The following is a 15,933-nucleotide window of genomic DNA, read 5'->3' on the forward strand; positions in this document are numbered from 1 at the left end:
ATAAAAACACACCCCATGAAGAGAAATTGAGGTTCAATCCAAAATGACAAATAAATCTTCAGAAGCAACTATATGACATAGCTTGCACTGACTCTGTAGCTTGCAGCCGCTGGAAGAGGCAGGTTACCCACTCCCTTCCAAGCAAGCACTCCCACTCCCCTTCCCTGCAACGGCCCTGATACTTGCCTGGTTACAAGGCAACCTGGTTTTATGCACTGATCTGACAGAAACTAACCTAGCCAGTCTTTTGCCTGTTTATCAAGTCAGATTACAGCACGGTTGGGCAACTGTCATAGGCAAACCATGAGAGAGGGAAGAGGACTATGTAAGCTGAGAGAGGGATATGGGGAGTAGGACTGCTCCTCTCAGCAGTGGAAGTCACAAGACCTGGCCAGGCCTACTGTTGGGACCTCATTATTCACTAAGACACAGAACTACTGCGGCCTAACAGATAAATTGCCAATAGCTTACCAATCAGATTGCAGGGAATATCCCTGCCTACACCCGAATCACCTCCTCAACTTTAACCACACACCCCACACAACATCAAGAGAGGCATTACCAAGTCCAAGAGAGACATGCATTGGCACTAGATGTCATATGTGAACCAAAGTGTTTTTAGCACAGCATTGAGATGGTCTTAGTCTGGCTGCTTTTAGGCATCCCAGTCCTCCTCTGGTGAAGTGTCAAATCAGTTCCTTGGGACCAGTTATCTGCAGCTCCAGGTACCGGGGTAGCTGAGGCAAGTACCCAGCAAGTATATGACATTATGTCTCTAACAATATAATATTTTCCTACAAAACACTCTTTCCAGTAATACACTGAAGTACAACAGGAACTATAAAACAAGTAATCCAAACAGTTTGGAAGCTACAATTCTAAACCACATCAAAAACAGTTTTCCGTAAAGCAGGAGAGGATCAAAAGGACAAACCCTCAGCTCAATTCCCACCTTCTAGTTTGAGAGACACATGAGGACCACTCTGAAGTGGGAAGATACCTGTTTTTTTTAGAGACTGATCAAAACAAAATCTCACTAATGGTTCTTGCATACTCACTGACTTGCATACTCTCAGCAGTTTCTAAATTCCATAATTACCTACATCAAAGTCTCACAAAAAACCCATTTATTATAACATTTTTATGTAACAAGTGTCTCTAATATTAGTTCAACCACCTCTTTTAGGCAATCTGCACTCTAAGCATTTTTAATCCATTTGGGAATTTTTGGTATGTCTTCACTAGCTCAATCTCCTTCTCAACAGCTAGAAGTGTTGAATGTTCCTCATCTACAAAGTGCACGGACTGCAGACTCCTACAGAGAGTACAAGCTGGTTATTCCGGTTGTCAAATAAATATGAGTTGTTTAGAAAGACCATGTTGCCTAATAAAGATGAGCTGTTTAAAAAGTCTGTGAAGCTTGACATGTACTATCAGCACTCTTATTTTATGCAATACACAGTCTGCAAAGCTTTCAACATCCTGAGTAACACTGTCAGTAGACACCATCAGATCTGTCTTGTTCTCAAGTATCTCAAGTAGTAAAAAAAAGATTTGGAGGCAAACAACAACAAACCCACAATGACTTCCTGGCCTGAGGGGATTGATTAAGACACCAATTATTGTTTTTAAACTGTGCCACTTCAATTGAAAAACGATGTCAGGAATGATTTGAAAATAGGACTTTTTGCTAACAACATTAGGAGGTACGTTTTTCTGTCTCCCACATCCTAGCACCAACAACCAGTACTAGCACAGCCTTAAAACTCTATAGCTTAAAACTCTATTCTTGGGTTCCTGTGTGTGTTTGCTTCTTTTACAGACTGCAGCAACAGTAAACTTGGCTTCAGCCTGCTTTACACACCTTTAAATTGGCTCCTTACACCAAAAACAGTTTACCACCTAACTGGGTTAAAAAAATTCTTACCCAGACTGGTTTTAAAGGAGCCGTCACCTATTAAGTAACTTAACACTCACAGTAGCATCCAGAGACTCTACAGCTGTACCTGAAATAAAGCTTATTTTGCCTTCAAAATTCAACTCATTAAATAGTTCTCCTTTAAGAAAAATAAAAAAATGAAAAATAAAAATCAAGGATATTTTTCAATTCATCATCTTCTCAACTGAGTAATTCCTCCTCCAACCTGCAATATTTTTCAGACATTGCTAGAACTTTTTTGCAAGCTTTTTATTAAGCTGAATAATTTCTGCATCTTCTAATTACAACACAAAAAAATACATGATGGTTCCCATAGCTTTGAAATACCTTACTTGTATAAGGCAAATAGATTTGCAGTCAATAGCAAGTAGAGACAGATGCTTCATTTCTGAAGAAATCTGAGAGCAAACTGGCTCATCTCTAGCTCACCAAGCTCGTTTCAAAAGCAGATGGAGTATCTGATTACATTAACTTCTATTTAAGCTATGATACAAGCAAACTGTTTCAGATACACAGATAATGAGTCTAAATATCAGATGTTACATTGGCTGGCTGGCAAAGCAGTAAGTAGAAAAAGCTCTTTCAATCAACTAGATAATGCCGATAATTTAGAGATCTTTACTGGATTCTCAGCTGCTTATAGAGGTCCAGAGGGGCACACTGGCCAAAATAGCACCCATGCAGTCCACAACATATCAAGAAGTTACTTTTACACGTTATTCTAGCTACAGAAATCTAACTGTTCAATCCTCTTCAGATGGAATTAATGAAGCACAGTAATTTCCAGACCATGTGGAAACTTCAAATAGTGAAGAACAAAGCTAAAAAGAGTTTGAGGGTTGAGTTACATCAGCACTGAATTCTATCTGCATCCATTATTTTTATTCTGGATACAATTTGACATACTGATTTTAATCTAAAATTCATATGAGTTCAGATCCAGGTTACCAAAACCATTTTTGCTCTATCATATGCTATTTAGAGTAATCTAAAGTATTTGCAAAAGCACAAATCCACATGTTTTAATCTAAATTTTACACACACGCTTTTAAAGGTAACCTTGACTCCACAGTCTGGGCTACTCAGCTCCAGTGCTTTCATACGGGGGAAAAAAAAAAAAAAAAAAAAAAAAAAAGAAGATTTTATCCATTTATCAGTGTATGTATAGTGTGCATATATATATCTCTTAAAATACCTCCTTCTTCATAGTGGACAAAATTCCCATGATTCCATCAAGAATGCTCAAAGAAATGCACAGGAAAAATACAAAGCACGAAACAGGGGGCCTATTGCAAAAGGTCCCCTGGAGATGAATACTGATTTACTATTCCTGTAAAAATTACAGGAGACATCATGGTTCACTTATGGTGAAAAACACTAAATTAATTCTTTGGGAAAAAATTTCCAACTTTATCAGTGCGTGTAAATATCAATGTGCGAAAATTGCCCTGTGGAAGGGGAGAGTTAACAGACATTGCCCAGTAATGCCCAAGGAGAGGACAAATGCCAACGGCCAAAGATTAAAGCATATGAAATCCTTCTAAAAACAGGAGGGAAAAAATTTGCAAGAAGACAGAAGAAATTATTCATCTATATATAGCTATTGGGGCAATATCCAGTTAAAGATGCTGGTCCCTAAAGCCTACTTAAATTCAAAAGAAAGCTAACCTCAGAAGTACCTACACTGAGCTGGCACCTCACCACTTCACCCAAAAATTCCAGAAGCACCCCCTATTGTGCTCACCCTGTGCTCCCACCCAGCATGTGCCACACTCCCTCGTGTCTAAGCCATACTATCAAAGTGCTGAGCACTAAAAAGTTGTTATGAAGGGAGAAGTTATTTTGTTTTTCCAACGGAGATAGCAGCAGTGCTTATTCAGGTTATGAGAGCTCAAGCCCACACATTTCAGGAGAATGTTCACCTCCAGCTCACTTTTTATGTAAAGACACCATTTATCTCCCCCACTTAGGACCTCTTAATCTACAGAAAAGTATCCAAGAATTATGGGCCCTGAACAGAAAGTAACATGACCCAAGCACAAGGGTCTGGTTAAAACCCTCAGACACTGACAAGATTATCTTAAGTTCTGGTCCCTGCCCCTGACATTGGTGAATAAACAGATGAAGTGTTTATAAACATGAATTACAGCACAACCTTTTCCAAGTCTTAAGACATACTAATATTTTTCTTTAGTCTTCAGATTTAATAGTGCTTCCTACAGAAATATAGTAGTCTTTCCCCTAGACTAGGAATGCACCTGTTTTCCTTTTTAAAAAGGCAGAACTGTCCATTTCTCTATATATTTCAGGAACTGGCAAGAATTTGAAATTTGCCTAAGACCTGCCTCATACCTGCCAGGCTTTTTGGAGTATAAATAACACTTAATAGGTGCTGCTTTTCTGGCTTGAAAGTGATAATGATGCTTTGTTTTTCTTTACAACCATCACTAACAAAATATGAAAGTGACAAAGAGGTTCTTCCTTGATAATTAGCAAAAAGTAGTAAATACTTGACAGAAGAATAATCTTTTACCAGAAGTGTTTCCTAGATAAAGATTTAGAGGTCAATGATCTCTAAAGAGCCTTTTATGAAAGGCTTTTTGATATACCACCAAATGTGAATTATTAAGCTATTTTCTTACAGTTCAATTACAGAAGAAAAGTTAATTTACCAGTTTGTTTATATTACATAGCACTGGCTATGAAACCAACTGAAACTAAAAATACTAAAAAAAAAACCCGAAAAAACCAAGCTGTTTGAAGAGTGAAAACTCCCCAACCTTACAATGTAATTTGTAGTACATCAATTTAAATACACCCAGAGTCAGACTCGCTTTAAAAAGACATATTTTCTCCTTTAGCAATTCAAGACAGAGTTACATAAGACAATCTCAAACTATGTACCTATCTTCAGAAAATGTAGTAATTAAAATTGGACTTGGTGCAGCTGATTCAGGTACGATTCCATTCATTCAGAGAAAGATACTGAAAGTAACATTTTAAATTTAAATTAATGTTGATCATCACACCTTATGTTCTGCACACCATAAAGTAGTTTCCATCCAATCAAAAAGTCAACCATGCATTCGTACCAACAAGTACCACCAAGCCCACTGGCTGCTTTAGAACACGGATCTTCTTCACGTCACTTCAGAGTGACTGGTCACTGCAGCAGACATTTTAGCACAGAGGCTTTTTTCAGTCACAACTTAATGTTCAAATTTAAAACTTCACACTCTTGTAGAACAAGTTAACATTCTCCACGGATTCTTTGTTTTGGTAAGTTTTCTTCTGCATTGTCTTTGCTTTCCTGCTCTCTCTCCATTCAGCTTTCCACCTACAAGACTCTTGCATACAAGGCTGCTTACCCCCTTTGTAGATACCCCACGTGAACAAAAAATCTTCTGATCTCAGTTGCAGTTTTTCAGACACCTGAAAACCATAAGTTCCATTCAATTATTCTGTGTCTGGTACAGTTTTGAAAAGGAAGTATCTACTTTACTCCCATCCTCTTGGCATATAGTCAGTATGTTTCCAACAGTGATCATTTAAAGATTTACAGTTTTTCTTCTAAACACATGGCAAGCATATTAAGAGGATAGAGCACATTTCCTAACAAAAAACTTGTTCCAAAGTATCATGGTGCTCAAGCTTCATAGAAAGCTGATGGAATTTCTCAGGGGTTCAGAGCAATGATGTGTTCACACTAGAAAGATGCTTGTCCAGCTTCCCCAGGTTGGAAACAGAATTTTACCTTACTAGGTTAACCAGCGCATTTATATAAAACATTTATATGCTACTTCTATCTCCAAGTGTCTTATCAGCGGTACAAGGAAAAAAGAAAAAAGGAAAAAGAAAAACACCCCAGAAAAATAGACTATTCAAAGCATTTAATAATGTGTCATGAAAATCATGTTAGAGATTACTATTGTTGCCCTGGAATGGAGTGGAAAACTGCACATAGAGGCTTTACTGCTTCAAGCTGCTCTATGGTCCACCAGCAACTCCTTGGGAACTTTCCATGTAGCTTGCGCTGAGAACTGCCATCCCACACGGCAAGGATGCATTCACTTCCCTTCTTGGCACACATGTATCAAAAGCAGTAAGGAATGCATTGCAACTCACTCTTAATCACACAGTGTAAATGTACCCATGCCTGTTTCATGTAAGTTTAGTCCAGACAAACAAGAAGTCTGCTCAAAATCATTTCACTGATCATAACGAAAGGCTAAAGCTTTATTTCCCCATGTTTTACCACTTTTTCTTGATACTGGCTCATTTTCTTGTCATAGTCCCCACAGAGCACCACTGTTCCAGACATCAAAGGAAAAAAGAGAATTAGACACAGCGCAACCCCATGAAAAACAAAGATCCAGCCAACTAGACACAAGCACTGATATTCATATGCTGGGGGGAAGAAAACAGGCACAAGAGCACTGATGTGCAATAAGCAAACAGGGTTGTAGAGAAATGTCAGTCTCTTCCTTAATGTAAGGAACTACTTTCAGCAAAAGACCACTTATATGCAAGGCATCTTCATAGGAAGCAAGTAACAGCATCTGACATTGAGAGGCTGAACACTGGTACCAGTGATATTTTCCTTTCACTACTATACAAGATTTTGTTCTCTCTTACAGATCTATTCCGTATCAGAACTAATCAGGAGTAAAAAGGTTTATTCTTCTCTGAAGCGGAGATTTGAGCTTTTTCATTAGACAATAACTTTACATCCACAGTCAAATAAGGACCAGGAATTAGAATACACAGTATATTCTCACTGGCGATGCTAGTTGAGCCATCAATTCCAAAAACCAAAGGGAAATTGGAATCCGCCCTTATTCGTAAAATATAAAAGTCAGGAGGTAACATTTGCAGAAGGTCTTAAGACCAAAGCTGCACCTTTGCTTCTGCAGTTTCTAATCTACTCAAATGATACTCCTAACCCTGGTTCATACCTACATCCATCAGTTTCATAATGCCTCAAGCACAAGCCAGCTGACCACGCTGGAAGGATAAGGTACAGCCAAGGCATCTGCTTTCACTCAGTTCTGAAGTGCTAAGTAAGAACTTTTCAGCAAGGACATCAGTCCAATCACTCAATACTACAGCTGGCCCATTCGTTCTTAGAGAGAATAAGAACGTCATTCTGAACTACTTCAGTGACACTCATTCCATCAGGGCAGCACATTTTACTGCAGTGTTAGGAGATGTCCTAGCTGTTCACACAGGAGAGCAGAGGCAGCAAGCTGCTGCCCACCTTTGCCTCACACTGATGCGTCCTCTGGGCAGACAAATACTGTAGTCAGGACGTAGCTTGAGATTTAAGAGACTTCATGTGCACACCAGTTTTCTTGACATGATTTTGGTCCTCTGTTACATAAGCAACAGAAGCACAGAGAAATACCTAGGACAGAGTGGGCTTGAGGCTGTGAAATGTCAACACAGAACACCTTCATGAAATAAAGGATAACACTATGCTGAGGGGGCAGACTTAATATTTTCCTGAGCACACTGCCCCCATTAGCACAGCTACCTTGCTTTGGCTACTGTTCCTAGACTGCTCCGTACGGCATTCTGCACCCCAGAGATGTGCCCAGCAGCACCCCTGAAAGTCCTGTGCTGACTTGCAACACCTCATTTCTCTTGTTCTGCTTGTTCTTAACACCAAGTTTTGCAAGTCAACAGTATGATGCAATCCTTTATTGAAAAGATCCAAATGTTTCTGTTATTGAAACAAAACTAAGAATCTGTACGTTGAGCAAGATGACCAGAGGTTTTACACGTACTATTGGGTAATAAGACACAGAAATTTCTTTGGCTGCTCTTCATTTATCTGATTTGGACTCTGTTTACTGGCAAACATCAATATTCCAAAAGAAAAATGTCACTCTCTTTAGGAAATGCTGCCTGATAAGTGGTAAGAATGACAGATCAGAGCAATCACATATCTTCAATATCTAAGATTCCATTTCTCAGAGAGTCACCTCTCCTTGCACTCATTTTCATGAAAAGTGCTTTAAGAGCCTTTAAGTGAATAAAGTATTCATGTAAATGGAACAAACACAATTAAATTTATGAAATTAATTTCCCAGCCTAGCTGCAATGTCAGCTGACAGTTTCATATGAAAATAAATAGACTTCAGACCACAATATATTAAAAATCTAGAACAATCATACTTACTCCAATTGGCTTTTAAGACAGAATAATGTAGGAGGCTTTAAAAGAAAAAAATAAAAAAGCTTTCTTGCTTTTGTGACGAACATCAGCATTTATGCCTGCCTGAGCAACAACAAACTCAGTATTTTCAAAAAGAAACACCAGTTTTGAAGTCTACTTTAGTTAAAGCTGAAGTAATGGAGAAAACACTATTAAATATTAATTCCATTCAAAAGCAGAATTGACCTGAGAGGGTTACCAGCCACATAAATCCATACTACCACCACACAGCAGTCATCTCAAGACAATTCATACTCCATAGATTCTTAGTTCTGTGTATTCATGAGCTAATGTTATAATACATTAGAAAGGACCGACAAAATGAAAAATAGCTCAGCTTTTTTAAACCTTATACATTTCACTAAAATACCTCTCACACGTTGATAATAAAGCAATAGCAATGCTGTTAATTGAATTTTCATACTTGAGCAATGAGACAAAGGTAATATTTGAGCATGTTTATGGTCTTAAGTATGTGCATTGTACCTGTGGAAATTTTCCTGATGACTCAGAGTTGTTTAGAGATAATGGTATTTTATTTTACAGTGATGTAGGGAAAGTACAAATAGTTACATGAAGAGTATTAGTTCAACTTGCGGAAACTGTCATGTGAACAGAATGGAGACACTATTATTGCATGATCTCTCAAAAGATGCAGAAAGTGCACAGAAACTGCACTGATGATAAAAAAAAAATCTGCTAATGAATATGAAAACTATCCACAAAAAGAAAAGCTAGAAACCACAAATGAAGAATGAAAACAAAATTAATGTGTTTTGCCCACTGGCAGTTAACAGAGTGATACTCCACTGTAAGGCTTAAGCCATTTTACTGCCAATGTGTTGCTCTAAGAGAACTCATCATTATCAACAGAACAAGATAAGTTTAAAATTAAAAGAATATATTTCATGTTCTGCACTCTAGAACCTAAGAGGTATATATACATAAATTAGGTGTACCAAGCAGCAGTCCCCCAAGCAGCCAGACTCCTCCACCTCTCTAGTTTTAGATACAGAAGTCACAAAACAGGACCTTCTGAAAACATCTGGATTCCTCAAATCATTTACGTACTAAACATAACAACGGGAAAGGAAGATACTTCATGAAAATAAGTGCTTCATGAGCATCAACAAATGGTATTTTGGAATATAAAATCATCATAAATTAACTAGCTAATAAAAAAATCACAGTTAAATTACACAAATATTTACAGTGCCTTCATTTGCACAGTCAAGAATGGCCAAAACAAAAAAACAATTATACCAAAAATATAGGCTAACTATAATATTACAGAAAATTAGAGGTAGTGTTTAAATGACTAAATCTGAATCTCTATCCTTTAACTAACACTGAAAAAGCAATAATTAATTTGTGATTTAGAAATTAGAACTATTACCATTTAATAACTGTTTAGAAACTCACTAGAATCTTGTTGGATTCTAATTTAAAAAGCTGAATCGTGTACCATTCATTCTCTTACAGATCTTTATTGGACAATGTTTTTTTCTTGTTCTAGTTACTTTATCGGAAGGCATAAGCTAAAACATCTACTATGTTTTATTCCAGAACAAATGAAAAAAAAAAAATTACAAATCTCAGGGAAAGGAGTGTTAACTTTCAAAGTATACCTACTTCCAATAAAGCCAGTTCTTCAAGAAAACTATAAAGAGAAAAACTTGCACACAATTCTACATGTTATTACACAGTTTCAAAAATTGAAGCAATTTGAATACTTGCAGCTCTTCAGTGCTTATTATGGTAGAACACATCAAACTTTAATATATATTAATAAGTCTTCCCACTTCACAGATGGGAACCAAGAGGAAAAAAAAAAGGGTTGTCCAAATGAAGAATATAAAAGGATTGAAAACAGACACCCAGTTACACAAGTGCTTGTCTAGCATCCTCATCATAACTAGCTTCTTTTCAGTTTAACCAAAACTGTTCCAGTTTTTGTATTGTTAGAAGAGCTTGAAGTCACTTCAAGTCACTTAATTCTTTGGCAGAGGGTACACAGCTCATTGGACTGAAGTTGAGACTTCCATCTTACTTCTGAGGAAAACATGGCTAAACCAAGACAAGTAAGATTAAACACATTAGCTTTCCCTTGAGGTCTAAAACACTTCCTTAAGATCCACCAAATTGCCACATGAAGGATTTAAGGCTCATACAGCACGAGAGCCAGAAAGTCAGCTTGTAAATTCTCTGGTGCCAGACCAAAGTTCTGTTGACCAGACAAGGATCTTTTGATTCAGTTCAGGTCCCTGAATGTTTCTAACTACAAAAAATTTAATTTTCTGTAAAGAGAAGGTCTTTACAGACCAGAAAACATTCGTAACAGTCTCTTTGCAATCTCCACGTTCCCTGACAGGAGCACCACCATGCCTTGTCCTCCAACTCCAAGACAGATACAAGAGCTTCACCTACTCCTGCAAACAGATGATGTTCTGGGGTTGCACCCCTGCAGCTCCACTGGAAATGCCTGGATTCCCTCGGACTCCACTAGATGAGCAACTAGGTCTGGGCAAAATCACACATGCTGACTGAGACACAAAAACAAGGCTCTACAAAACTGGGTGAGCTATCAATCCCAAAGTGGACAGTGAAGAAGAAAAATGAGCAACTCTTCTGTCTTTTCCCACCAGTATTATCTCCAAAAATACATTCTTTCAAGTGTTTGGCAGCACTCTGGGACTCATCCTAGCCTCTGACGAGCCCACTCAGCTCAGTAGCCCAACAAAAAGCTAACCCAGCAAGAGAATGGGTTCTGTCAGTTTTCTGAGCAGAGTTGATTTACCAATCAGGCAAGCACTGAACCAGCAAAAGAGGAATTATAGTAGCATGCAGCCAGGAGTGGGACAGCCTCTTTCAGCAGCAACGAGTTGGCAAAGCCCATCGTACAGAACCTCATGTATAAAACTCCAAAACAAAGAACCAATTCAGGAAAAGTAGTCACTATAGCACATGCATTTCCTTCTTTTCTTAAGGAAAAAGCCTGCCTTCAGAGCACAAACCCCTGTGTTCAGACAGATCTGTACCACATAACCTAACAGCTACAAGAGGGAAACCTTGATTTTACATCGAGATCATATTAAGGAGTGGAAGAGAAGTTTTGTGTTTCTTCAGAGACCAAACAAAGCCACGTTCAAATCTACACAATATCAGAAAAAATATGTTCTACATGCACTTCGCTCAGATGTGACTTTGGGACTGAATTTTTCCTCCATGTGAGGAAAAAAGGCCTCAAGGCATCTGCAGTTTAAAGGATAATCTTCAAACAGTACACGAATCACCTTTCTTTTCAAATGATGTTATTAAATGTTTTCTAATAATGACAAAGCTATAAAAAACATCAAACACCTCATGGCAAAATACCACCAATGAACTGCTGTAGGAAAGGGTAAAGTTAATTCTTTCAAGACTATACAAAATATAGAATTAATTCTGAGAGCAAGAGTTATCAATTTAAAAACAATTCCATATAAATTTAATCAATTTGACTTTGCTTTGCAACAGAAGCATGTACATATGTACACTACATACAGATTAGTGCTGTATTTCCCTGACTGCCCTCTAAGCTGCTCAAATTAAATATTTATTTCTGTAAACATAAAAAATTTTCTCCTTGAGGGGGAAGACACCGAAATTGACACCATTATGAAACTTTCACGTAAACTGCTAATTTTGAACAACAAAAAGGATGCTTTCCCTTTTCTATGCCCCATTGCTCTAACTTTGAAGAGTAAAATACCTCCTTTGCTTAATTAAAAAAAAAAAAACTTTTTGTAATGTAAAAAATACATTTAAAAGGTTGCAGGCATTTTAAAAGACAGATCTGTAATTGACATGCACACATTTGATAATTTTTTAGCCTATTCATCATTGAGACATGTTAGAAGTTCACTGTATGTTTGTTGAGAAACAAAACATCCCCAGAAAACTGCAACACAGAAGACTTCATAAGGCCACCTGCATTTTTAATTCTGTTTACCTCACTGACTTCTCCACACTCCTTTACAACCAGCACAGTACCAGTGCAGCTCTACAAAGCCTACCTCCTCAAAATGCCAATTCTACAGCACTTTACTCCTGAAATATCACAGACAACATTACACCGTGCAAACAAAAACTGAATTATATGCTTAAACTTCAGTTTGTTCTGACCTCAGATCTAGTCTACAGGAGTAAGTCACATCTACACGATGCATATGAATCTAGTTGAGTACATGTATCATGGATATAAAAAAGGGAGAAAAATTTCAATAGGACTTCTGCAAGCTTCACAAGCATATTTCAAGAACAGAGCTGACTGCAAGATCAGTTTAAAAAAAGATATGTAACTTATGCACAGAATATATCACAGCAAAAAACACAAACAAGAAAAGATGACAGTATGTCGTTAACCTAATAACTGAGGCGAAGCATCAAAAAATGAAGGCGGAGACAGCACAAGAAGTATCACAGAATGACAGATATCATTTGAAGATGAAACCAAGAAATTAAAGAGGTTTCAAGAGCTATGGAGCAGATCCAAGAAAAAGTTGAACACATAGAGCAGCATAAAGGACTTTTTATGCTACATTCTAGCTGGAGTATATTCTAGGCAAGTCAGAAAGCGGCAATCAGCTTAATGTGACATTTTCATTTAAAGCAGGTAAAAAGACGGGAAAAACACAAAAATTGTCTAAAATATAAATGGATGTGCCTGTCTGAAAGCTTTGACAGTTTGTCACATCTAAAGCTCTGTAGTCTCTGCACTCTTGCAAGCCATTCAGGAAGGCGACGAAGCCTCAAACAGCGCGCAGGCACCCGCGTTACGCTCTTTTGTTCACAAGGGGTAATTACACCAGACTGTGGCTGGATGTTAGGCCCACTCAGGGAGTAACTGAAACCCACAATGCAGGTTCACAGACTTGCCAGGCACAACAAAACATTTGCTTTAACACAAATATTTGCCAAAAGCAATAAAATGCATATTTCATAATACTACGATATTGATAACAGCAAACCAAAGTACAAATCATCTCAAGACAGAGAGGGCAAGAAGAACACACAGGAAAAAAAAAAATCACATAAAAATTTAGAGGGACTAAGTAACAATCAGTCAGAACAGACTTTGTACAGCCTCTACTGCACTGGTCAGGCACTCTTTTGACTATACATAGGAAGGCAGCAAAGAGTTCGTAATCCAATAATATGCACTAGGTATCATGCTAGTAGACCACAGCCTGGGTTTGTATGTTTCTTAAGACAGAACACACATCAGTCCGATTCCACAGGCCAGGGAAAAAAAAAAAATAAAGAAAACATGAAACAAAGAAGTTCACCAAAATTTTCAAGATTTGAGAGTGTGTGTGTTTTCTTTCACAAGCTATGTAAGAGTCTTCAGACACTCTTAAAGCAAGGGGAAAGGCACTCCCAGAGCAGACCACAGCTGGCAAGGGGCAACGCGTCTCCCAAAAACCTGCCCCGGAGTCATGAGACTGGGTTAGCATGCCACTAAATCCCAAAGCAGCATGGCTGTTGCCAGCTCTTGCTGGCCTGCTTGCTTATTTTCCACTCTTAGGGTTTCAGACTATCAAGGCAGTCCAATCCTAGCAGGCTTTTTCTACCCATTACATGACAGAGCTCAACCACAGGAACCTGTGTGGAGCTTGCTGCAGATCCAAGATAGCTACCAAGTGGTCTGTCCCACCTTTGGATCAGGCAACACTTTCCTCCTCATAACAATTTCAGAAATTTAGTCCACCCATACCCCAGCAACACTGACGCACAAGGCTGGCATTTAAGTTAAGCCTGGATGGAACCTGAGCAATTGCCAGGACATTCTGAAAGAGCAACTACACAAATGCAGAAAAAGTCTTGGAAGAGAAAGAACACTTGAGGCGATGCCTGCACCTTTACTGCAGGCGGTGACCGAGTTCTGACAAACTTGTATTAAGCTGCTGTAACCCAAGAGAGCTGCTGTGTGTCTCGCTATAAACAGCAGTACTGGCAAGAGTAGTAGCAGTCTAGTTAAAAACATTATTGAGAGGTTGTTTTTAAGGGACAACAATCCTGCTTTGCCAGTTTATATGGTTTACAAAGCCCTTTTCACGCTTTCTGTTATACTGCACTTCGAGCCGGGAGAAGCCCACGTACAAAGAACAAATCACCTCGACGTACACACAAGTAAACATCTGAAATGCAGCGAGCCTTCCTTTCCTCCTAAAACGTGGCAAGAACACACCAGTGTGTAACAATTACTGTTAAGTAACACCCAGATACGCAACCTACTTTTTGTCGGCGTTTGTCTTTTGCCGTTCGAGGGGAAGAAATAGGAAAATAAATAAAGGAAAACCAAACCCAAACAACTACGACCCCGCACACGGCCCCCTCTGCCGCGCTGCGAGCGCCGGGCCCGGCGGGCAGCGTCGGGGGGCGGCGGTGCGGGCCCTGGCCGGCAGGGGGCGCGGCGCGGGCGGCCGGCGCTGTTGTTGTTGCCGCTCGGGGTATTTAAACGCCGGGCTGTCAATCACGGGCGCCGCGCGCTCCCCGGCGCTCCCCGCACGGCGGGGGCGGCACCGAGCGGCCCCGCAGCCCCGGCCCGGCCGAGCCGCCGCCGCCACCGACGCGGGCCCCCAACTTGCTCCTTTGTTTAAGTGCCCGTGAATCCCCACCGCCGCCGCTTCCTCCGGCTCGCAGCGGCTGCCGACGGGCCTTTTATTATTCACACGCTCAGCTCGCAAAACACGCGCGGCGGCGGCGGCCGCTCGGGACCGGGCTGGAAACGTCAAAGAGGCGAGAGGCGACCCTCTTTCTCCTCCTCCTCCGCCGCCCCCCGAACAAAACGCACGGGCAACCCGGCGCTCGCACCCGGCCGGGGACAGCCGCGGCGCCCGCACTTCTCCGCCGGGAGACCGCCCTGTCCCGGGAGAGACACCCCGGGGACGCGAGGGGACACGCGACGCCTCTGCACAGTCGGCACAACTTCGGGGTGGCCCCGGCCCCGTCAGCCCCGCATCTGTTGCTCTTTCGTAACCAGCCCCCCCCGCTTGGCCCGGCCCGTCCGCCCCCTCACAGCCGCGGACCCATGTGCCCGGGGACGGCCGCCGGCGCCGGCACTGTCCCCGCGGCAGCGGCGGGGCGGGGGGGGGGGGCAGCCGGACCGGGCGAGCGCCCACCGCTCCCCCCGTGCTGCCGCCGCGCAGCCATTGTCCCCCCCGGGGGGAGGGGGGAAGGCGACTGCCACCGCCTGTGCCCGGTGCCGCCCGGCGGCTGCCCCGCCGCGCCGACCGGCCCCGGCGCGGCTCCCGGCGCCTTACCTGCCGTGGAACCAGTCCTTGCAGATGTCGCACTCGATCATGAAGCGGCTCACGTCGTAGGGTTCGCGGCACACGCAGTACACGGGGGTCGCGGCGGCGGCCGTCGCTCCGGCCATCTTTAAAGAACTCCCTGACTGAGCCGCCCGCCCCGCTCCTCCCCGTCCCGTCCCGTTCCCCCCCCCGCCCCGCTCCCTCCGCCGCGGCCGCGGCGGCGCCGCCAATAACAACAGCGCGCGTGCCGGCCCCGCACGCCGCGCGCGCCCCCCGCCGCCGGCTGGCACGCGCACGGGGCGGGCGGCACGGGAGCGAGCGGACAACAGCGCGCGGGGGCGCGCGCACGTGCGTCACCCAGCCCCCGTGGAGGCGGGAGGAGGAGGAGGATGGGGACGGCGATGGGAGGGGGACGGGGGGAAGCACCGCCCCGCCCGCCCCCCCCGGCCACCGTCTCCGCCGCGCCTGCGCCCCGCGGAACG

The 15,933-nt window shown here is 41.8% G+C and overlaps 1 protein-coding gene across 2 annotated transcripts in view; it reads right to left on the reverse strand.

Annotated features, from left to right (window-relative positions):
* The window catches only part of KDM7A (lysine demethylase 7A), a 60,592-nt gene extending 44,989 nt beyond the window's left edge, over positions 1-15,603 (reverse strand). The window contains exon 1 of one of the 2 annotated variants that reach the window (XM_066183798.1): positions 15,461-15,603. In XM_066183798.1, coding sequence (XP_066039895.1) covers positions 15,461-15,576 — 116 coding nt within the window. In that variant the 5' untranslated portion in view covers positions 15,577-15,603. The remainder of the gene's footprint in view (positions 1-15,460) is intronic. The other variant, XM_066183797.1, reaches the window with a different exon arrangement.
* Between the last annotated feature and the right edge of the window lie 330 nt (positions 15,604-15,933).

The sequence above is a fragment of the Chamaea fasciata genome, unplaced genomic scaffold (genome assembly GCF_029207755.1).
Source record: "Chamaea fasciata isolate MVZ Bird 193981 ecotype frontalis unplaced genomic scaffold, bChaFas1.0.hap1 SCAF_5, whole genome shotgun sequence".
Taxonomy (NCBI): Eukaryota; Metazoa; Chordata; class Aves; order Passeriformes; family Sylviidae; genus Chamaea; species Chamaea fasciata.